Below are 20814 nucleotides of genomic sequence, written 5' to 3'. Positions count from 1 at the left end.
GAGCTTCATGTCATCTCCTGGAACGCCTGCGGTTTAAGAGATCTGGCAAGACTCTCAGCTTTGAAGGGATATGTTAACAAGCACTCCCCGACAGTCATATTCATTCAGGAGGCATTTGTTGGTCCTCTTCTTGGGGACAGACAAGCTCCCTCACTTACTGGCTACGTTTCTTACGCCACCCAGTTCAAAACGGTCTCGTCACATATGTACACTCCTCAGTACCACACCAGCTGCTTCGTACCTGCGTTGAAGCAGACATGACCTTTCAACTCCTGGAGGTAGCGATGGGACACGGCAAGATTCGTTTATGTAATGTCTATTCTGCCCCGGGAAGAATAAACTTGGCGGCCTTGCCCCTTCCAACACTCAGTGGCATTGTGTACATGGGTGATTTTAATGCCCGCCATCCTGAACTTGGTGACTCTTCTCCAGCTCCGAACCGGAATGGGCCTCGACTCTTTGATTTCGTCAGACGATATCGACTCATACGATGGGATACTGGCGGCGCCATCCACTCCCGTGGAGGTACCCTGGACCACATCTTTACGTCAGGACTGGTAGCTCCACGTGTCAAGTGTTTCTTCATCCCTGTGCTGTTCTCCGACCACGTTGCTCTGGGCCTCCGATACTCCGTACCAGCAACACCCCCTCCCTCTCACGCCCGCACCCGCATCCAGATACCTCACAAATACTGTCCAACATACATCTCATAATTGACTACTATTCTAGAGAGAGAGAGAGAGAGAGAGAGAGAGAGAGAGAGAGAGAGAGAGAGAGAGAACACACTCTGAACTCCTTAGGTAATGAATGACTCCGGTTCCGACTCCGACTCCGACACCAACCCCGACTTTACAGCCCTGCACCAGACTGACCCGTTTCTGTTGTGCCGTAGACGTAGTCACCGTAGGAGAGCACGGTGGCCTGCGTCTGGCTGTACACGAGGACGCCGGCGAGGAACAGCGGGTTCACCAGCAGCCAGCTCGCCTTCCAAAACACCCCCGTGGAGCGGCCCAGCATGAAGTGAATGTCGGCAGCAAGGCGGCGCAGCCCGTACACCCAGGCCACGCCCGCCACCTCCATCGTCACCAGCAGCAGGGCGGACAGGTTCTGAAACGACATTACCAGCCGTGCAAGGGTAATGCTGCTGCCGATGCTAATGATGATAATATTGCTGGTGCTGCTCCGACTGCTGCTTCTGCTACTACTACTATTACTATTACTACTGCTATGTGGGGTTTTTGAAATAGGTCGGGACTTCTGAAGATCTCGATGTACACAGCAATATAAATATATAATAAATTACCTGAGAATTGAGTTCTCAGACTCACAGCCCCCTTCTAGTCACTTATTTTTTGACCAATCACACCCTCATAGGATAAGCAAAGACCAGATGAACCTGCTCTAAGTTTATTTAACTCAACAAGGAAAACTCGCTGGAAATAAGGAATATTAATTAATTCCAGGCATACAGCCACATAGATAACTGGATTAAATTATCCTAGGCAAGAACTGTACTTAACTACGTGGATGGGCGCGCCAGAAGCCCGCCTGGATGCCACGTGGTCCGTCCGCCCAACGTTAGAGTCCTCCAGCCGCTTCTCGTAACCTTCTAAGGTGCTCCACACAGCAAACACGCCTCTCGTAACCTCCCAAGCGCTTCCCTCACCTGAAATACACAGTCAAACTGACTTGTGGATACGGCAGGGCAGGAAAGACCGCCACGAACACACGTGGCGCGGGAGTAAGGGGAAGGACGTCCTGGCGGGGGTGGTTCACAAACGGAAGAGAAGGTGCGCCGCCGATCCACGGTCACTCCAGCTGCCCCGGACCGCGGTCAAGATGCCAGCACTCTCCACAACTGACATTTCTTGTTCTGCGTAACACTTAACCAATGCCCTGACGGCTATGGGATATTATTTATTAATAATCTAACACCATGCACAAAGTAATAGTGGGTCATGTATCCCACGAATATTTCAGCATTGGCAGCAATAGGCGATAATATGATTTGAATAAGCTCCGCTCACTCTTGTGCACTGACCCGTTGAAAAGTAAGAATAATGGAATCTTCCGCGGGAGAGGAATTCCACGGAATATTCCACTCTCGTCTATTCTTGGAATGAGGAATTCATGACATTTCGCCCCCCCTCTAAGAAAACTTTTGTCTGTAGGTGCAGGTGTAGGGCATGTTACCAGTGTTGGCAGCGTAGCACGTAAAAACTTTTCTCTGAAGACAAAAGTTTTTACGTGCTGCCAACACTGGTAACATGCCCTACAGCTGCACCTACAGAATTAGCATGTTCTTGACAGTACGTTCTCACACTTTCACACACCTCATACTGTGGTGTATGTCAGTTAACCTCTGCTCAGGGAAATGACGGTTCGCCTGTGAGTGAAAAACCTCAACATTTACGTTAATACTCAAACTAGAGAAAACTCTCTAACTAGGCGCCATTACCTGTTAGAGCGGGCTTGGCGAACTTCGCCACAATTATTCACAATATGTAAGTGGTGTTATGTATGTATACACAGTGTTTGTGGGACAGATGTGGATCAGAGGTAGGTAGGTGTAAAATGGTGTAACTTATCGTATAAATTCCTGGCTATCTGCCTAATTTTCCTACATTATCACACCATGCCATACCATGCAACTTAAATTTTAAGCATGCCGCAAAACTCTCGGGCCAACCAGCTTTTTCAGGGTTACATTTACGACTCCACCACCCAAGGTTTATAACAGCTCCTATCTGCTCGAAAACACATGGCCGGATGGCGGGGTGCACCGCCAACCACCCTCGGAAGATACATAATCTGCAGACTTTCGTCATTTGGTTCCTCGATTCAGCTGAATCTGAGGTCCCAAGATCCGAACATAAAGTCTCCGAGCCACCTAACCTATCCACTTCAGTCACTTAGTTAGAACATAAGAACATAAGAACACGGGGAGACTGCAGGAAGCCGAGTGACCTACACGGGGCAGCTCCAGAATTGCCCCACTACTCACGATGGGTGAGGTGTAGTTTCAGGGGTCACAGTATCCTGTCACCTTACTACCACCTTGATCAGGTTTCTCTGCTACCAGACGCGACAAGAAGTCCGCCCCAACATTGGTTTGTCCCTTTATGTACTTTACCGTGAACTGAAACTGCTGGAGATACAACGCCCAACGCATCAGGCGTGCATTTGCGTTCTTAGAAGTTTTCAAACTGGCTAGGGGCATATGATCAGTTTCGAGAACGAACTGATTCCTATATATGTAAAAATAATATCTCTTGATTCCCTCTATTACTGCAAGGAGCTCTTTCTTTACCGTAGTGTAATTTATCTCGGCTGGACGCAACTTCCTACTGTAATAACATACAGGAAACACCTGATTATTACTCTCTTGCATCAACACGGCACCAACGCCCTCCTGTGATGCATCGGTACGCGGAATGAACTGCTTATTGAAATCAGGCAGCTGCAAAATGGGCTCTTTGCATAACATGCTTTTAAATGTCGCGAAGGCTTCCTCCTGCGCATCTGTCCACTGTACCTTATTGGGTGCATGTTTTCTCAACAATTCATGCAGAGAGGCAGCAGTGACAGAGCAACTGAGGATATAATCCCGGTAATATCCAGATAAGCCCAAGAATGACGTTACCTGAATTTCGGTCTGAGGACGTGGAGCATATCTGACCTTTTCTATCTTATCCATCTGGCACCCATACTGTCCTTCACCAATGACATGACCTAAGAATGGCACCTTTTCGTGCCCAATCAAGCACTTATTGGACTTAATGGTCAGGTTGTAGCACCGGAGCCGCTCCAACACTAACCTGAGGGTCTCTAGATGCTGCCTGAATGTGGGTGAGTTAATTAATACGTCATCCACGAAAAGCTCCACTCCTTCCATACCTCTCATGACCTCGTGCATGACTTTGTTAAAAGCTGCTGGCGAGTTGGTCATCGCGAAGGGTAAGGCTTTGTACTGATACAAGCCCCCAGGTGTACTAAAAGCCGTCACCTTACAACTCTCTTCACTCAGAGGAATCTGGAAAAACCCTTTCGTCAGATCTATCTTAGAAAACATTCTAGAATCAGCCAGAGTAGCGAATATGGCTTGCGGGTCAGACATTGGCTCAGCATCTACGCGTGTCACTGCGTTTACTTTTCGATAATCACCGCAAATCCTCATTCCTCCTCCTTTCTTCCTTACGAATACCATGGGGCTGCAGGAGGGGGAATTTGATCTCTCTATGATACCCGCGGCCTCCATTTCACTGATTTCGCTTTTTACGGCGTCTACCATTCGTAAAGGAATCTGGTAAGGCCTTTGTCTGACAGGCTCCTTGCTCGTCAACTCGATTCGATACTCTGGTACCCGAGCAATCTTAGGTTTGTCAGAAAAAACCCTCTGCATAACCCTCTAGCAACGATGCTAATTGTTTCCTCTCCTCTGGGGCTAACTTTTCTCCCAACGTCACGTCATGCACTGACTCTGTCTGTCTAGAAGAGACAGTGAGAGGAGCCTCGCCGTCCTCATCATCCTGTATTACTACTGCCGCTCCCACATCTACGATCTGAGGTTGAGAATAGTGAGCTTTAACTAACTCCACCTCACCTTCTCATCATCATACTCACTTTCTCTAAACCAACACGCGGCTGCTTCTGGCCGGTAGTATTGTTTAAACATGTTGATGTGGAACCGTTTAGGGTGTCCATCAACCAGGAGAATATAATTAAGGTCATTGACCTTCTCCTGAACCTCGTAAGGTCCCTTCCACTGAGCTAACAGCTTGTTGCTCGCTGTGGGAAGCAAAACTAGGCACTGTTCTCCTACACTGAGCTTACGCAACTTCGCCTTCCGGTCGTAGTAACTTTTCTGTACTTGTTTTGCTTTGAGTAACTCCTCCTTAGCAATGTTACAGGTCTCTCTCAACCTGTCACCTAAATCTAACACGTACTGGTACGTGTTTTTGACGTTCGGGTCCGGAACATTGTCACCCCACAGCTCTCTCAGTAACTGTAGCGGGCCCCTAACAAACCTTCCATACATTAGCTCAAACGGGGACAACCTTGTGGAGCTCTGCGGGGCTTCTCTGTACGCGAACAACAGAGGAGCAAGGTAGTACCTAGGCCATTCCTTGGGTTGTTCGGCAGCCATGCGTTTAAGCATTTTCTTAAGCATGCCATTAAAATGTTCACACAGTCCATTCCCAATGGGATGGTAGGGCGTGTTACGTAACCCTTTGCACGCTAGCAAACGGAGTACTTCCTCCATCATCCCTGAGGTGAACTGAGTGCCTCGATCACTCAGTATTTGTTTGGGTATACCTACTCGGCAAAATATGCTCATGAGAGCTTCAGCCACAGTTTGCGTCTCAATATTCATGAGCGGCACTGCTTCTGCCCAACGCGTGGGAAAATCTACAAGCGTAAGAATATACCGGTAACCATCGCTGGCTCGGGGCTCTATTAACCCCACCAAATCTACTGCTACTCTCTTAAAGGGAGAGTCAATAATGGGCAGTGGCTGAAAGGGAGCAGGCTTTACTCTTCCCCTATCTATAGTCTTTTGACATACATCGCACGACCTCACAAATCTAGATACCCCCTGGCCTATCCCTGGCCAGTAAAAATGTGTTTGTACGCGAGCGAGTGTCTTGGCTGTTCCCATGTGACCGCCTGGAGCAGTGCTATGACCTAACTTGATAACAGCCTCTCTGTATCTCGCAGGCACAACTAACTGCAATATATTTTCACCAGAGGGAGAGATAACCTGCCTGTATATCAAGCCACGCTGCTTGATAAAACTGACGCGGTTGTCGTTCAGCTAATGACACTGTTTTCCTGCAGACGTTTACGGACGCCTTGCACCTCCTTCCTTACGTTGCCAATCACTAAATCATAGAGCGGTGTTTCGAGTGTCACCGCCATTGTCCAGCCTGTATAATAGGGTGACTTGACTTTTATCTTGACTTCAGGAGCTATCACTGGCGCGCTATTCAACAGCCATATTTTTCTCCGTTCGCCTGTGAATTCATGGTTCCTAGCTAAGCTGTGCCTCAGTGTACAAATGGTAGAACCACTATCCCTCATCACTGTAACCTCTCGGTCTCCTACCCAAGCTTTACTCAAGTTCAACCGATCATCGTACTGATGTGTAGCTGCTCCGGCCAATAGTCATTGATTCTGCGCCTCATCGCGATACTGGCCGGTCACGGAAGGCACATGTGATGACGAACCCTGCTTTTTACCAAAATTCCCATGCTGCGTTACACCTTTTTGCTTTACTGCAGCATTTTTGTGCCACTTAGAGTAGTCACCCTGATTCGGTCGCGGCCCATAACTTCCAGTTTTCGAACGCGATGCATAATTCTGGTTACTTTTGGCTGGAGTCCACTGGCGGCTAATCGCACCAGTGGTGGCGACGCCGGAAGCCATCTTTCTTCCAGAGGCATCACTCTGCATGCTATTGCTTTTAACTAGAGGCTTTTTCTTCCTACCGCAGGCCTCAAAATAGGAATAAGCCATTTTCTTCATAACTTCCAATTTCCTCACCTTGTCTATTTTGAGCCTCGTGACTAATTCATCTGGGCAGGATTTTACGTACCGCGCACTCAAAATTAGGTCCTTCACACCTTCTAGTGTTTCCTCAGCACCGTCTTTCTTGAGCCATTGCTCTAAGTACCCCTTGAGGCGAGCAGCAAATTGAATTACTGTCTCATCGTCATTTATGGAGGCATAGGAAAAATATTTCTTTAAATCATCAACTGACATTCCATAAGCTGCCATTAATGCCTCCTTCATATCCTTATACTCACGAGAGTCCTCATCCAATCTATGAATCACTTCCAAAGCTTTACCTTCAAAAAGACTCATGAATTGCACACTCTTGGTGACGTCATCATACTGCATTAATTTAGCGGCTTCCTCAACCGCGCTATAAATATCTCAATCTTGCCACCTTCTTGGAAATGATTAGGCTTTAGCTTTGGGGAAACTACTTTATTATTCTGAGAGTTGGTACCATTCCCATTATTCGCCGCTAGCTCGGCCAATTTTACTGCATGGGCCTCCTTTTCTCGTTCTCTATCAGCTTCCAGTTTCTGTAATTCTAGCTGGTGTTGCTGTCTTTCTTTTTCTCTCGCTTCCTCTTGCGCTGTGAGTATGTACTCGTTGGTTTCCTTAGCATTTAACCCTATCTCTTCCGCTTCCTGTTTCCAATGTGATATAGACATCTTGCTAGATAAATACTTCACGAGCCTAACAGCCAATACTTCTCCTATGGAGTGTGAGGTCAGGTTACTCTGTTTCGGGCGCCAATTAAAGTGGGTTTCTTGAAAAGATCTGAACTTCTGAAGATCTCGATGTATTCTCAGCAATAAAAATATAAAATAAATTATCTGAAAATTTAGTTATCAGACTCACAGCCCCCTTCTAGTCACTTATTTTTGACCAATCACACCCTCATAGGATAAGCAAAGACCAGATGAACCTGCTCCTACGTTTATTTAACTCGACAAGGAAAACTCGCTGGAAATAAGAAATATTAATTAATTCCAGGCATACAGCTACCTAGCTAACTGGATTAAACTATCCTAGGCAAGAACTGTACGTAGCTGTGTGGATGGGCGCGCCAGAAGCCCGCCTGGATGCCACGTGGTCCGTCCGCCCAACGTTGGAGTCCTTCAGCCGCTTCTCGTAACCTTCCAAGGTGCTCCATGCATCAAACACTTCTCTCGTAACCTCCCAAGGGCTTCCCTCGCCTGCAGTACACAGTCAAACTTACTTGTGGATACGGCAGGGCAGGAAAGACCGCCACGAACACACGTGGAGCTGGAGTAAGGGGAAGGACGTCCTGGCGGAGCTGGGTCACTTGCTGAAGAGGTGTGCCGCCGACTCACGGTATCTCTAGCTGCCCTGGCCCGCGGTCAAGATGCCAGCACTCTCCACAACTAACATCTCTTGTTCTGCGTAACACTTAACTAACGCCCTAACGGCTATGGGTTTTTATCTATTAATAACCTAACACCATGAACTAAGTAAAGTTGGTCATGCATCCCAAGAATATTTCAGCATTGGCAGCAATAGGCTATAATATGATTTGAATAAGTTCCGCCCACTCTTGTGCACTGACCCGTTGACAAGTAAGAATAATGGAATCTTCCGCTGGAGAGGAATTCCACGGAATATTCCATTCTCGTCTCTTCTTGGAATGAGGAATTCATGACATACAACTACTACTACTACTACTACTACTACTACTACTAATAATAATAATAATAATAATAATAATAATAATAATAATAATAATAATTATACTACTTTCTTTATGTTCATGGTGCAGAAACTTTGTCAAACTACCACTTGGCTCATAAAACTACCCCTGGAAATGCCCAAAACTCCTACGAAAGCCTTGCCAAATGAGTGTGTGCTTGGTTGCCGAAAGGTTTAATAAGAATAATGGCCCCAAGCTGATTCTTCTCTAATACTCCTACTACTACTACTACTACTTCTACTTCTACTACTACTTACTACTACTACTACTACTACTACTACTACTACTACTACTACTACTACTACTACTACTACTACTACTACTACTACTACTACTACTACTACTACTACTACTACTACTACTACTACTACTACTACTACTACTACTACTACTACTACTACTACTACTACTACTACTACTACTACTACTACTACTACTTCTGCTACTACTACTACTACTACTACTTCTTCTACTTTTTTTCTGGCCTCCATCCATTAGAGTTGCGTTGTGAGCGGTATCTTTTCTCATATCCTTTCACAAAGCAATTCATTGGCCCCACCCCGCCAATGACTGTGGCAGACAACCATCTTTAGTTAGTATTACAAACCTTACTAAACATATTTTCTTAAGCTAATAGAGCTTGTGGTTGATACAACTATCAACCACCGTCGTCTCAAAGTACAGGTCGGGTCCAGGTGCTGCCACTACTACTACTACTACTACTACTACTACTACTACTACTACTACTACTACTACTACTACTACTACTACTACTGCTACTACTACTACTACTACTACTACTACTACTACTACTACTACTACTACTACTACTACTACTAGTACTACTACTACTGCTACTACTACTGTTACTACTACAGCCTACGGTCTACTCACGGCGCTGTAGTGGTTGACCAGGGTTAGCACGTGCTGTCCCTGCGGCGTAACGTAGACGAGTCCTGAGAACATGCCCACTAGACACACGGACAGGCTCACCGTCCACGTCTGAAGCTGCGGGAAGTTGTCCTTGACGGCGGTGATGAGCACGCTGGTCGCCCCCACTATGGTGCCCAGCCCCAGCGTGAACATCATGAAGAAGAACAGCGCGGAGAACATCTGCGGAAAGGTGAGATGGTGGTAAGGCTGGTACTACGGTACGGTACGGTACGGAATACGGTACGGTGCGGTTGAAATGTTCATAAAAAGTATTGTATAGAATTTCGGTACGATATTTTCCTAATACACGGCACGGTAGAATATAGGTACGGAAAATTTGGCAAAATTCTGAACCATACCGTACCACAGGCTTAATACAAGTGATCATCCTATTTTTTTTTCTTGCTCATTAGCGCCAGGTAGGCTATATTTAAAAGGCCTGATACATATATAGTCCCTTTATAAATGTAGCTTTTCAAAATTATATATATATATATATATATATATATATATATATATATATATATATATATATATATATATATATATATATATATATATATATATATATATATGTACAGTGGTACTGAATTACTGTACGGTATTTTTACCGTACCATACGGTACGGAAAAATTGCTGGGGGTACGGTACAAAATTACGGTACGGTATTTTTTCAGGTACGGAGTACGGTTAAAAATTCCGTACCGTACCGTACAGCTAGCCTTGGATGGTGGTCACTTACGATGTCTGAGGTAGTATACTTAAACATTTCGTTGCCCAAGCACACGTATTTGACAAGGCTTTCGTAGAAGGGTAGCTTTATGGCTCTAGTGGTAGTTTGACCCTTTTTTTGTACCGCGAACCTTAAACACCACTCACAAGAACCCGACTGGTCTCATGTTTGGCCTTTGGAAATAGTTGACATGAAAGCCGAAAGCATCTGACAATACCGAGCCTAGTTTTTGTCTATTTTTTATTAATCTTTTGCTTCTTTTGTTTTCTCACTGTTTTATAGTAAAGGAGGCAGCTCAAGGGCAAAAAAAATAATAATAAAAAAATAAGACAGCTAACCACTGCCCCTACAAAAAGAGTTCAAAAGAGTGGCCAAACGAGAAGTTAATTTCGGAAGGGTCTTGAAAAGTTAAAGTCGAAGGCAGGAAGAAATACAGGCGAAGGAGGACTATTCCAAAGTTTACCACCGGACAGGGTGAAAAAACGATGCATAGGAATAAGCGGGAGTTGAAAGTCGTCTGCGTTGGACCGCGGGAGGGGTGAAGCCAAGCAGTTCAGAAGAGCAGCCAGCATGGATAATCGATAGAAGATAGAAAAAGAGGCAACATTGCGGCGGAGTTTAAGCGGCGGAAGACTGTGGGCAAGATTTGGTTCACGAAGAAGGTGCTGAATGAGTGGAGCAAGTGAAGCAGTCCCATTAAGCAGTTGCAAAAACGACTGAAGGTTTGAAACGAAAGTCAGATAGATTTGTGAATGGAAAGAACAGTTGATGATTTGGGAAGGACACTTGAACACCCTCTTACCTGCGGCAGCCACGGGAACCTCGCCAGGGCATCGGGGTAGCTGACGAAGGCAAGGGACGTACCACCCCCTTGCACCACGTCGGGAAGGTCCACGCCCATTAGGACCGCCAGGTGGCCCAGGATGGCGAAGGTGGTGACGCCGGAGAGGAAGGCGGTCACGGTGTCCGCCACGGAGATGAAGGCTGCGTCCACGTAGATGTTGTTCCTGAAGTCGTTGTAGGAGGCCATCGTGGTCACACCGCCGGTGCCGATGGTCAGGCTGAACAGCGCCTGGGTTACGGCCGCCAGCCACACCTACGGGCGGACATACGCGGACAGGGTTAAGGGAGTACCTCAACAGCCTTCGGTCGGAATTAGGATGGTATTTGTAGACGTTTCAAAAGGCCGAAAAGGAAATCAGTCGGGTTCTAATGAGTGTTTCTGTAGGTTCATGGCACACCTACGGGGCGGACAGTCGTTTAAGAATATACACCTTAGACTCACAACTCTCTCTCTCTCTCTCTCTCTCTCTCTCTCTCTCTCTCTCTCTCTCTCTCTCTCTCTCTCTCTCTCTCTCTCTCTCTCTCTCTCTCTCTCTCTCTCTCTCTGTACCTGTATGTCCAGTAACTTCTCCCATCTCGGCGTCAGGAAGTACATGATGCCTTCAGCTGAGCCCGGCAGAGTCACGCCCCTTATGAGCAGCGCCAGCAGCAGTACGTAGGGCACGATGGCAGTGAAGTAGGCGGCCTTCCCCGAGGTCTTGATGCCATGTATCTGGACCATGAACACCACCGCCCAGGACGCCACCAGACACATGCTTAGGTGGAAGTCCGGGAGACCGAGGCCGCTGCGGAGCCCCTCGAAGTCCACTTTTAGAACCTGTTTCCTGTGGGGTGACGGAGGAGGAGGGTGGAGGAGGGTGACAAAGGGGTCTATTTTCTTAAACGTATCGGACTCCCATTGCAACCATTTCCTAAGGCCACAGAGAAGATTTAGAAGGCCGTAACTGTTGTACTATCAACGACATCACAGGGTAGAGAATTCCAAACATTAACGACTCGATTGAAGAAGAGTTTGGCTTCGTGCGACGAGAATCTTAATCGGGTTTCCATGGATGTCTTTTTCCGTCCAAGGTGCAGAAGCTGTGCCAAACTGTCACGAGCATCACAAAACAGGTAAATAAATGCCCAGCAACTTCAACGAGAGGCTTTTCAAACAGGGGAACTGATGCGCCGAGACGTTTAAAAATTGTGTAAAGTAATACATAGGAATACATAGGAAGAACAGACACCAGAAGACCTATCGGTCTATGGCGAGGGTGTCTGTTTACTACCGCTACTACTAGTAATCTACGTGTGGTAGAACAGGACAGAATAGATGAAGGCTCCTCCCCACCCACCTCTCCCTCCGGCAACGTGCCGGCAGGAAATAGTTAGAACAGAACACCATGTGCCTTTAAGGAAGAAAGGGACATGGAAATTTTACAGTAAAGAGAGAAATAAGAGGAAATTACTACCCTTAACTTACGCTACTGGTAACCTAAGCTGTGGGGGAAAACGACTTCATTACATAAGAACATAAGAACAGGGAAACACAGGGAGGCTGGAAGAGGCCGAGTGGCCTACACAGGGCAGCCCCAGAATCCCCCCTAATACTCACGATGGGTGAGGTGTAGTTTCAGGGGCACAGGTGGAGGCTTGATCCTCGTTTTACCGGCGGTACTAGGCACGCACCAGTAACCTGTCACCTTACTGCACCCACACCTCACTCCACCTGTCTTGCGGACATTAACTGTTGCTTTACTCTATTGTTAACTTACGCTACTTGCAATCTAGGTTGTGGGGGAGAATAATATGGATTTAGGTTGAGGTCTTGCTGCAATCTGTCTGAAAACATGCGAAGAAGGGTCAGTATAATCTTATATCCCTGAAGTACTTATCCAATGAAGACTTGAAGCTATTGATACTCTGTGCGCTAACTACTGGCGGTGGGAGTCTATTCCAGTGATCGACGACTCTGTTATTGAAAAAACTTCTGCGCACCAATGTGTTACATCGGTTTCCCTTTAACTTCATACCGTTGCTGCGAGTTATTGTGTTGGTGTCTCTCTGAAATAGACTATCTGGGTTAATGTTGTCGAATCCATTAAGGATTTTGAACACTTCAATTAAGTCCCCTCTTATCCTTCGCTTTTTTAGGGAAAACATATCTAAACGCTTTAAACGCTCGTCATATGGCAAGTTTCGGAGCGATGGAATTTGTTTGGTTGCTCGTCGCTGTATCTTTTCTAGGAAAACTTGATCTTTGATAAAGTTCGGTGACCAGAACTGAACGGTGTATTCTAGGTGTGGTCTTACAAATGCTAAATATAATCTCTTCATAAGTTCGGGTGATTTATAATCAAAGTTTCTTGAGATTAATCCTAACATCATATTGGCTTTTTTACTCGCTGCAGAACATTGATCACTCATTTTAAGAGTGTTACTGATAATGACACCAAGATCCTTTTCTTGTTTTACTTCGCTGAGCTCATGTCCTTGAATCTGATATTTAAAGTTTGGTTTTTTTTCTCCTATGTGCATTACTTTACATTTATCTACGTTAAAACTCATTTGCCATTTTTCGCTCCAGTCGGCAAGTCTTATTAAGCCTGATTGAATGTTCTCGCAACTTTGACTGTTCATTACCGTACCTCCTAATTTGGTGTCGTCGGGGAATTTGGCTACTTTTGATAGGATATCAGTTTCTAAGTCGTTCACGTAAATTATGAATAGTGTTGGCCCCAGGACCGAACCTTGGGGCACGCCACTGGTGACGGGTTGCCAATCCGATGCTTCACCATTAAGAACTACACGTTGTTCTCTGTTGGTGAGCCAGTCATGAATCCACGCACATAGATGGTCGTTAATACCGTGGGAACGTAGTTTTGAAATAAGCCTAACGTGAGGAACTTTATCAAACGCTTTCTGAAAATCTAAGTAAATTACGTCATATGGGCTTCGGGCGTCCCAACATGAATAAACATCGTTGAAGAAGGTTAATATGTTGGTAAGGCAAGACCGATTACTACGAAATCCATGCTGACTATCAGTTATCAAATCATTTGTTTCAAGGAAAGTGATCATTTTATCCCTGATTATTTTTTTCGAATAGTTTAATTAGGACAGACGTAAGGCTGATGGGACGATAATTATTGATGGTAATGTTACACCAGTGCGTGTGTTGGCGTGTTTACTTGTGTTGTATGTGTGTGATTGCATGGGTAATGTGATGAAATCGTGGCTAGGATGGTCCAACATTTCGGGGCTGAGCGATGCAGGGGTGTGGAGACGAGACAGAGAGGGGGGCGGGCGCTGGCCCGCCGGAAAGTTGCGTGCGAGGCGCGGAGACAGGGAGGCGCGTGACTGCTGGGGTAAGGTGCTGGGTTGGTGTACCCGTGTTTGTGCTTGCCTGGAGAGCCGTGTGCGAGTCTGTCGTGCTTCTGTGTGCCTGTATAACTTGTACTGTGCCCCGAGAGCTACTGTACTGTGTGAGGAACTTGCCAGTAAACGAGGAATTAGTGTTGAGAGTGTTTCCTTGTGCCCCAGCCTCTAGTGTCCTTCCCTCCTCGCGGTATTTTGTGTGGGCAGCTGTCGGGTGGCTGGCACCCGCCTTGCTGTCCTGCTGGGTTCACGACCCGTGTGTTGTGGGGGGTGGCGTAACAGTAATAATAGTAATAATGATAATAAAGCCCTCGAGGTCCACTTTAGCGCCTCCTTCCTGTGGGGTGATGGACGAAGTGGAGGAGAAAGTAATAATATAAATAATAAAGCTAACAACAATCCTACCACCGTTTCTTTAATGTTTGTCAATGGAAGCAACTTTAGGGCAGAAAATAGAAGAATAAAAACCCCGAAAATATGTCACTACGAGTGGCCAAAAGAGAGGTCCATTTCGGAAGGAGAGGCGTCTCGATACTCCCCTCTTGAAAAGGTTTGTCACAGGCAGAAAGGAATGCAGATGAAGATCCATGGTCCAGAGTTTACTAGAGAAAGGAATGAAAGAATAAAGATGCTGGTTAACTCTTGCACAACGGATTTGGACAGTAGAGACAGGGAAGGCGGTGACCGAGTGGTCAGCTAGCGTGGACCCATGGCGTGGACTAGCTTCGACACCCACCAAAACAAGCTGATTTTTAAACCATCGTCGAGTGGCGGAAGATTACCCATATGCTGCCCAGACCTTCAATCAACCTTAACTTCAGCGACTTCGGCCAAGAGGAGCACCGGTGGGGTAGCATGAGCCAAGCAAGAGTCATACATCACGGCAGCCACTATAAATAAAATTAGCCCCTCAAGACAGCATACCGGCGCTACAGGAAGCACCTACAAAAAAATAGGTGGTGAGGTGTCTTGGTATTCTCCTCCTGAGAGAGTTCAAATCGTAGGCAGGAGGAAGTACAGACGAAGGAAGGCTGCTGCTCCAGAGTTTACCAGCGGAAGGGATGAAAGAATGTAGATGCTGGTTAACTCTTGCGTAATGGATTTGGACAGTATAGGAATGAGCTAGAGTAGATGGAGAGGTGTCTTGATACCCCTCCTCCTGAAAGAGTTCAATTCGTAGGAAATACAGACAAAGGAAGGCCGTTCCAGAGTTAACTAGCGAGAGGAAGGAAAGAATGAAGATGGTAGTTTACTCTTGCATACGGAATTTGGACAGTATTGGGAAGAGTTCAAGTAGAAAGTCGAGTGCAGCGGATCCATGGGGGGGAATGAGGCATGCAGTTAGCATGTTCAGAAGCAGTGAGCAGGAAAGTATCGATAGAAGAAGGAGAGTCAAAACTTCGGCGGAATTTAATAAAAGCCAGTATTTTTAAACATATCAGTTCGCCTGTTTGAAAAGCCTTTCGTAGAAGGTGTTGTGATTTCCATAGATTGTTTTGCGATTCTAGTGATAGTTTTACCCGACTTATGCACCTTCAACGGGAAAATGCCCATGAAAACCCGGTTAATCTTCTCTGTGGCCTTGGGGAATAGTCGTAGGGGAGCCCGAGACGTTGCCATCGAAAAGTCCCATACAGATTAGCGAACATGCCCTCGATAACTCCCCTGAAATGGTGCGTACAGATTAGCAAACATGCCCTCAATAACTCCCTTGAAATGGTACGTACAGATTAGCGAACATGCCCTCGATAACTCCCTTGAAATGATGCGTACAGATTTGCAAACACATGCCCTCAATAACTCCCTGGTAGTGGTGCGTAAAGACTGGTAAACACATACTAAACACACTCACATCAGGTACTCCTCCGTGGCCGACGTGCCTTCCTGTAGCATGGTAACGTTGGTCGCGGCATCCACACACGCCTCGCTCGCCCAAAGCCCGCACGACGCCCACGGCAGCTCTTGGTTGAAGGAGGCGAAGAAGAAGAACATGCAGGTGGCCATCAGCGAGATGTAGTAGGTGGACACGAACCAGTTGATGAGCATCTGTCCGTAGCCAACACCTGGGGAGAGTGATTCAAGGTACAGTGGGAACCGGTTAATGAAAAAGAAGAAAATAGAAGAGAGATTAGAAAGTGTTAGAACTGTTTAGTGAAGAACATGACGTAGTAGGTGGTTAACTCTTGCATAAGAGATTTGGATAGATGTTGTTTATGGTGATGAAACTCTTGCATTAGGAAGTGAAGAATGAATGAGCGAATATACTGTAAACTCTTGCATTAGGAAGTGAAGAATGAAAGAGCGAATATACTGTAAACTCTTGCATTAGGAAGTGAAGAATGAAAGAGCGAATATACTGTAAACTCTTGCATTAGGAAGTGAAGAATGAAAGAGCGAATATACTGTAAACTCTTGCATTAGGAAGTGAAGAATGAAAGAGCGAATATACTGTAAACTCTTGCATTAGGAAGTGAAGAATGAAGGAGCGAATATACTGTAAACTCTTGCATTAGGAAGTAAAGAATGAAAAAGTGAGAATACTGTAAACTCTTGCATTAGGAAGTGAAGAATGAAAGAGCAAAGATACCGTAAACTCTTGCATTAGAAAGTGAAGAATGAAAAGGCGAAAATACTGTAATATAATGTAAACTCTCCCATTAGGAAGTGACTGAGGGATGAAAGAGTAAATATTCTGGTCTACTCTTGCATTAGGAAGTTGGAAAGCCTAGAAATGACCTTGGACACACAACCACACGCATAAGTCCTCAGGAAATGAAAGATAAAAGAGCGGAAATTCTGGTCTACTCTTGCATTAGGAAGTTGGAAAGTCTAGAAATGCCTTACACACATGAACACACACTCAACTCTTTAAGAAATGAGAGATGAAAGAATGAAAATTCTGGTCTGCTCTTGCATTAGGAAGTTGGAAAACATAGAATTTCTTTGTCTGCAGCAAGGGAGACAGCTCGAGGGCACGAAACAAAAAAGCAACAAAGAAGCCCGCCAGGCGCTTCTCCAACAACAGCAACTAGAACAAGAGGCCAAAAGAGAGGTCAATTTCGGGGAAAGAGGTGACTTGACCCTCCTCTCTTGAAGGAGGTCAAGTTATAGGCAGGAGGAAATACAGACAAATGAAGGCTGTTCCAGAGTTTACCATCAGAAGGAATAAAAGAATGGAGATACTAGTTAACTCTTGCAAAAGGGATTTGGACAGTACAGGGGTGAGTAGGAATAGAAAGTCGTGTGCAGCGGGGCCGCGGAAGGGGGACAGGTATGCAGTTAGCAAACTCAGAAAAGCAGTCATCATGAAAATATCGGTAGAAGGTACATAGAGGCAACATTGCAGAGGAATTTAGTAGGTGGGAGATTGTAAATAAGACAGGGTAGTTGACGAGACGAAGGGCCTTAGACTCAACTCTGTCCAAAAGGGCTGTATGTGCGAAGCCCCCCACACGTGAGATGCATACTCCATACGAGGGCGGACAAGGCCCTTTTATATGTATTGCATATGTGAATGGGAGAAGAACTGGAGCAGACGATTCCGTACGCCCTACCTCGAGGAAGGTGATTTAGCTAGAGAGATGTGAAGTTTCCAGTTAAGATTTTGAGTTAAGGATAGACCAAGGATATTTAGTGTATTAGAAGGTGACAGCTGAGTGTTGTCGAAGGGAATAGATGTTTGGAAGATTGTGTCGAGTTGATAGATGGACAAATTGAGTTTTTGAGGGGTTGAAGGGCACCAGGTAATTCCTGTTGTGGGTCTTCTGTTGAAAGAAGTTTAATAATGCAGAGTAGAGTCATCAGCGTACGAGTGACCTTGACCACATGCAAACATACTTGTCCTTACCTTTGAACGCGGGCAGCATCTCCCACACCTGACTGGGGCCACAGGAGGAGAACTGTCCCAGGATGAGCTCCAGGTAGTGCATCGGTCTGCCAATGAACAGCACCACGATCAGGTAAGGGATGAGGAATGCACCGCCGCCGTTCTCCAGAGCCACGAACGGGAACCTCCAGATGTTAGCAAAGCCGATGGACATAGAGATGCACGACAGCAGGAACTCAGCCTTGTTCTTCCACTTCCCCCGCGTGGCTTCATTGTTTTTGGTGTCTTTTGCGGCTTCTTGCTCCTCGATTGTGGCCTGCGGTGTCTTGTGTTTGTCCGCGGCAGGGTCTGGCAGTGGTGGCGGCGGCTCCGAGGGCTGTGCTGGCAACTCGGTGTGTTCTTTGAGTTCGTATCGCTGCGCCTCCACACCCTCGTCCCCATCGAAGGCGATGTTCAGCTTGCCCAGGAGCGGAAGAAAGGTGAAGATGAGGGCATGACCTGCAGTTGCGCGTGGTTTCAGTGCTTATCTCCGTCACAGTGGCCCTTGAGACTTTGGCGGCATATATCCCATCACCGGGGCACAGGCCAAGAGGCGCGGTGTTCCGGAGATATAGATTCGCCTCCCGCCCGCCGCTACAAGTTGGCAATATCCAGTCATTGCCGAGTGGCCCATGAGTACCTACAAGCTGCCCTGGAGGCCACCTATCAAGACGGACTCTAAATTAACTCTATAAAATGGACCAAGAATGAGCTCCAGGGGACAGCATGAGCCAAGCAAGATGGCGCCACTATAAAAAGAAATGTCCGCACCACTAACAGAATGGGGTCAAACAGCAAGCCCCATCGAGAAAGCCGAATGTGAAAAAAATCCGGGTTACTACAACCTACCTTTCCCAGGTTTTCCAACTACCAATTTATTTACCAGCCCGAAAGGGAGGATGAACAGCTGGGTGAACCTTTGCCTGCAGATTCATAGCTGGGCACGTTAACCACCACACCACGGAGGAAACATATGCGGAGTCTTATCGGCTGTCAGATCATCTCGTGAGGTTCAGCTGGCGGCCACCAACCGACACCTAGCAGATAGTTGTTAGACATTTTTTTTCTGGGGGGGGTCGTGTGAGAATTTCAAAACATCTAGACCATTTTTGAGTCTCTCTCTCTCTCTCTCTCTCTCTCTCTCTCTCTCTCTCTCTCTCTCTCTCTCTCTCTCTCTCTCTCTCTCTCTCTCTCTCTCTCTCTCTCTCTCTCTCTCTCTCTCTCTCTCTCTCTCTCTCTCTCTCTCTCTCTCTCTCTCTCAAATCTACTGACCTTTTATAACGACCTCATCTCAGATTATGGCGTAACTAAATCACTGAACTTAGTCTGTCTTGATTTCCAGAAAGCGTTTGATAACGATCCATACCATAAATTTCTTTATAAATGGATCTCGAATTGGTTGAGCAACAGACAACAAAGAGTGGTGATCGCCTGTCACTAGTGGCGTCCCCAAGGGCTCGGTTCTTGGCCCAGTGCTCTTCATTATTTACATCACCGATGTTGACGTTGGAATCAATAATCTCATTAGTAAGTTTGCAGATGACACAAAGATTGGTAACTCAATTCTCACTGACGAAGACAGACAAAGCCTCTAAGAGGATTTGCATAAAATATCAGCTTGGTGTGATAGATGGGAGATGCCCTTTAATGTAGATAAGTGCCAGGTTCTTTAAGTTGGAATAAAAAATAAGAAGTTCGATTACGAAATGCGCGGCGTTAAACACAACGTTCAGTCCGTCAATGACCTGGGGGTCAAAATCGCGTCAAACCTCAAATTCTCACAGCAATGCATCGATGCAGCAAACAAAGCGAGCAGAATGCTGGACCTCATTAAAAGAAACTTTTTATTAAAAAAAAAAAAAAAGTAATACCTCTGCTTTACAACACTTTAGTCAGACCTCACTTAGAACATGCGGTTCAGTTTTGGTCTCCTCACCATACAAAGGACATCGCTAAATTAGAAGGTGTTCAACATCGGACAACACAAATGATCCCTTCCTTGCGCTACAAACCCTACGACGAGAGGCTCTCAACCCTTAACATATTTTCTCTTGAGAAACGTCTCCTCCGAGGAAAACTGATCGAATGTTTTAAAATACTCAATGGCTTTACGAATATGGACAAATCAATATTGTTTATAATTGATGACTCTTTGCGAACGAGAAATACTGGTACAAAACTTATATGTAGACAAGTAAATTCAGGCGACATGAAGTTGCGAGTTGAGCAGAGCAGTCAAAATGTAAATATCGATAGAAGATAGAGGCAACACTGCTGGCTGCGAGATATGGACACTAAATTGGGACTTGGAGAGGCGTATTGATAACTTTGGAAATAAGAACATAAGAACATAGGACTCTGCAAGAGGCCGGCAGGCCTGTACGAGGCAGCTCCTCTGAACCTAAGCTCCCGTGTAGCTCCCGTGTATCTAACCCCACCTAATATCGCTGTCCATGAATTTATCTAATCTATTTTTGAATGTGACAATTGTATTGGAACTCACCACATGACTACTAAGCCTATTCCACTCATCCACCACCCTGTTTGTAAACCAATTTTTGCCCATTTCCCTGTTGAATCTGAATTTATCCAGTTTAAACCCATTACTTCGTGTCCTACCCGGTTCTCTTACCAACAAAACCTTATGAATGTCTCCCTTATTAAAGCCCTTCATCCATTTATAAACCTCGATCGTGTCACCACGCACCCTTCGCCTTTCTAGAGAATGCAAGTTTAACTGTTTGAGTTTTTCCTCGTACTCATAATAATAGATGCTCGTACTCATAATAATAGATACCGCTGGAATGACTTTGTGTC

The 20814-nt window shown here is 45.9% G+C and overlaps 1 protein-coding gene across 1 annotated transcript; it reads right to left on the bottom strand.

Annotated features, from left to right (window-relative positions):
• Positions 1-849: 849 nt before the first annotated feature.
• LOC127008791 (sodium-dependent nutrient amino acid transporter 1-like) lies at positions 850-19789 on the bottom strand. The gene is made up of 7 exons (XM_050881191.1): positions 19780-19789; positions 17980-18480; positions 15985-16195; positions 11323-11596; positions 10732-11025; positions 9158-9376; positions 850-1107 (listed from the first exon to the last, which is right to left on the bottom strand). The coding sequence occupies exons 1-7, from the start codon at positions 19787-19789 to the stop codon at positions 850-852; spliced, it is 1767 nt and encodes a 588-aa protein (XP_050737148.1).
• Positions 19790-20814: the final 1025 nt, after the last annotated feature.

The sequence above is a fragment of the Eriocheir sinensis genome, chromosome 38, assembly GCF_024679095.1.
Source record: "Eriocheir sinensis breed Jianghai 21 chromosome 38, ASM2467909v1, whole genome shotgun sequence".
NCBI classification, from domain to species: domain Eukaryota; kingdom Metazoa; phylum Arthropoda; class Malacostraca; order Decapoda; family Varunidae; genus Eriocheir; species Eriocheir sinensis.
Note: the sequence above shows the minus strand (reverse complement) of the source record. Positions and strands in the feature narration are given on the sequence as shown.

Bases quoted from the DNA above. Each gene is read 5' to 3' on its own strand.
- LOC127008791 (XM_050881191.1), bottom strand. The intron at 11,597-15,984 runs GTGAGTGTGTTT...GTCACCCCACAG, and splicing joins GCCACGGAGGAGTACCTGAT to GAAACAGGTTCTAAAAGTGG. The intron at 11,026-11,322 runs GTACAGAGAGAG...GTCCGCCCGTAG, and splicing joins AGAAGTTACTGGACATACAG to GTGTGGCTGGCGGCCGTAAC.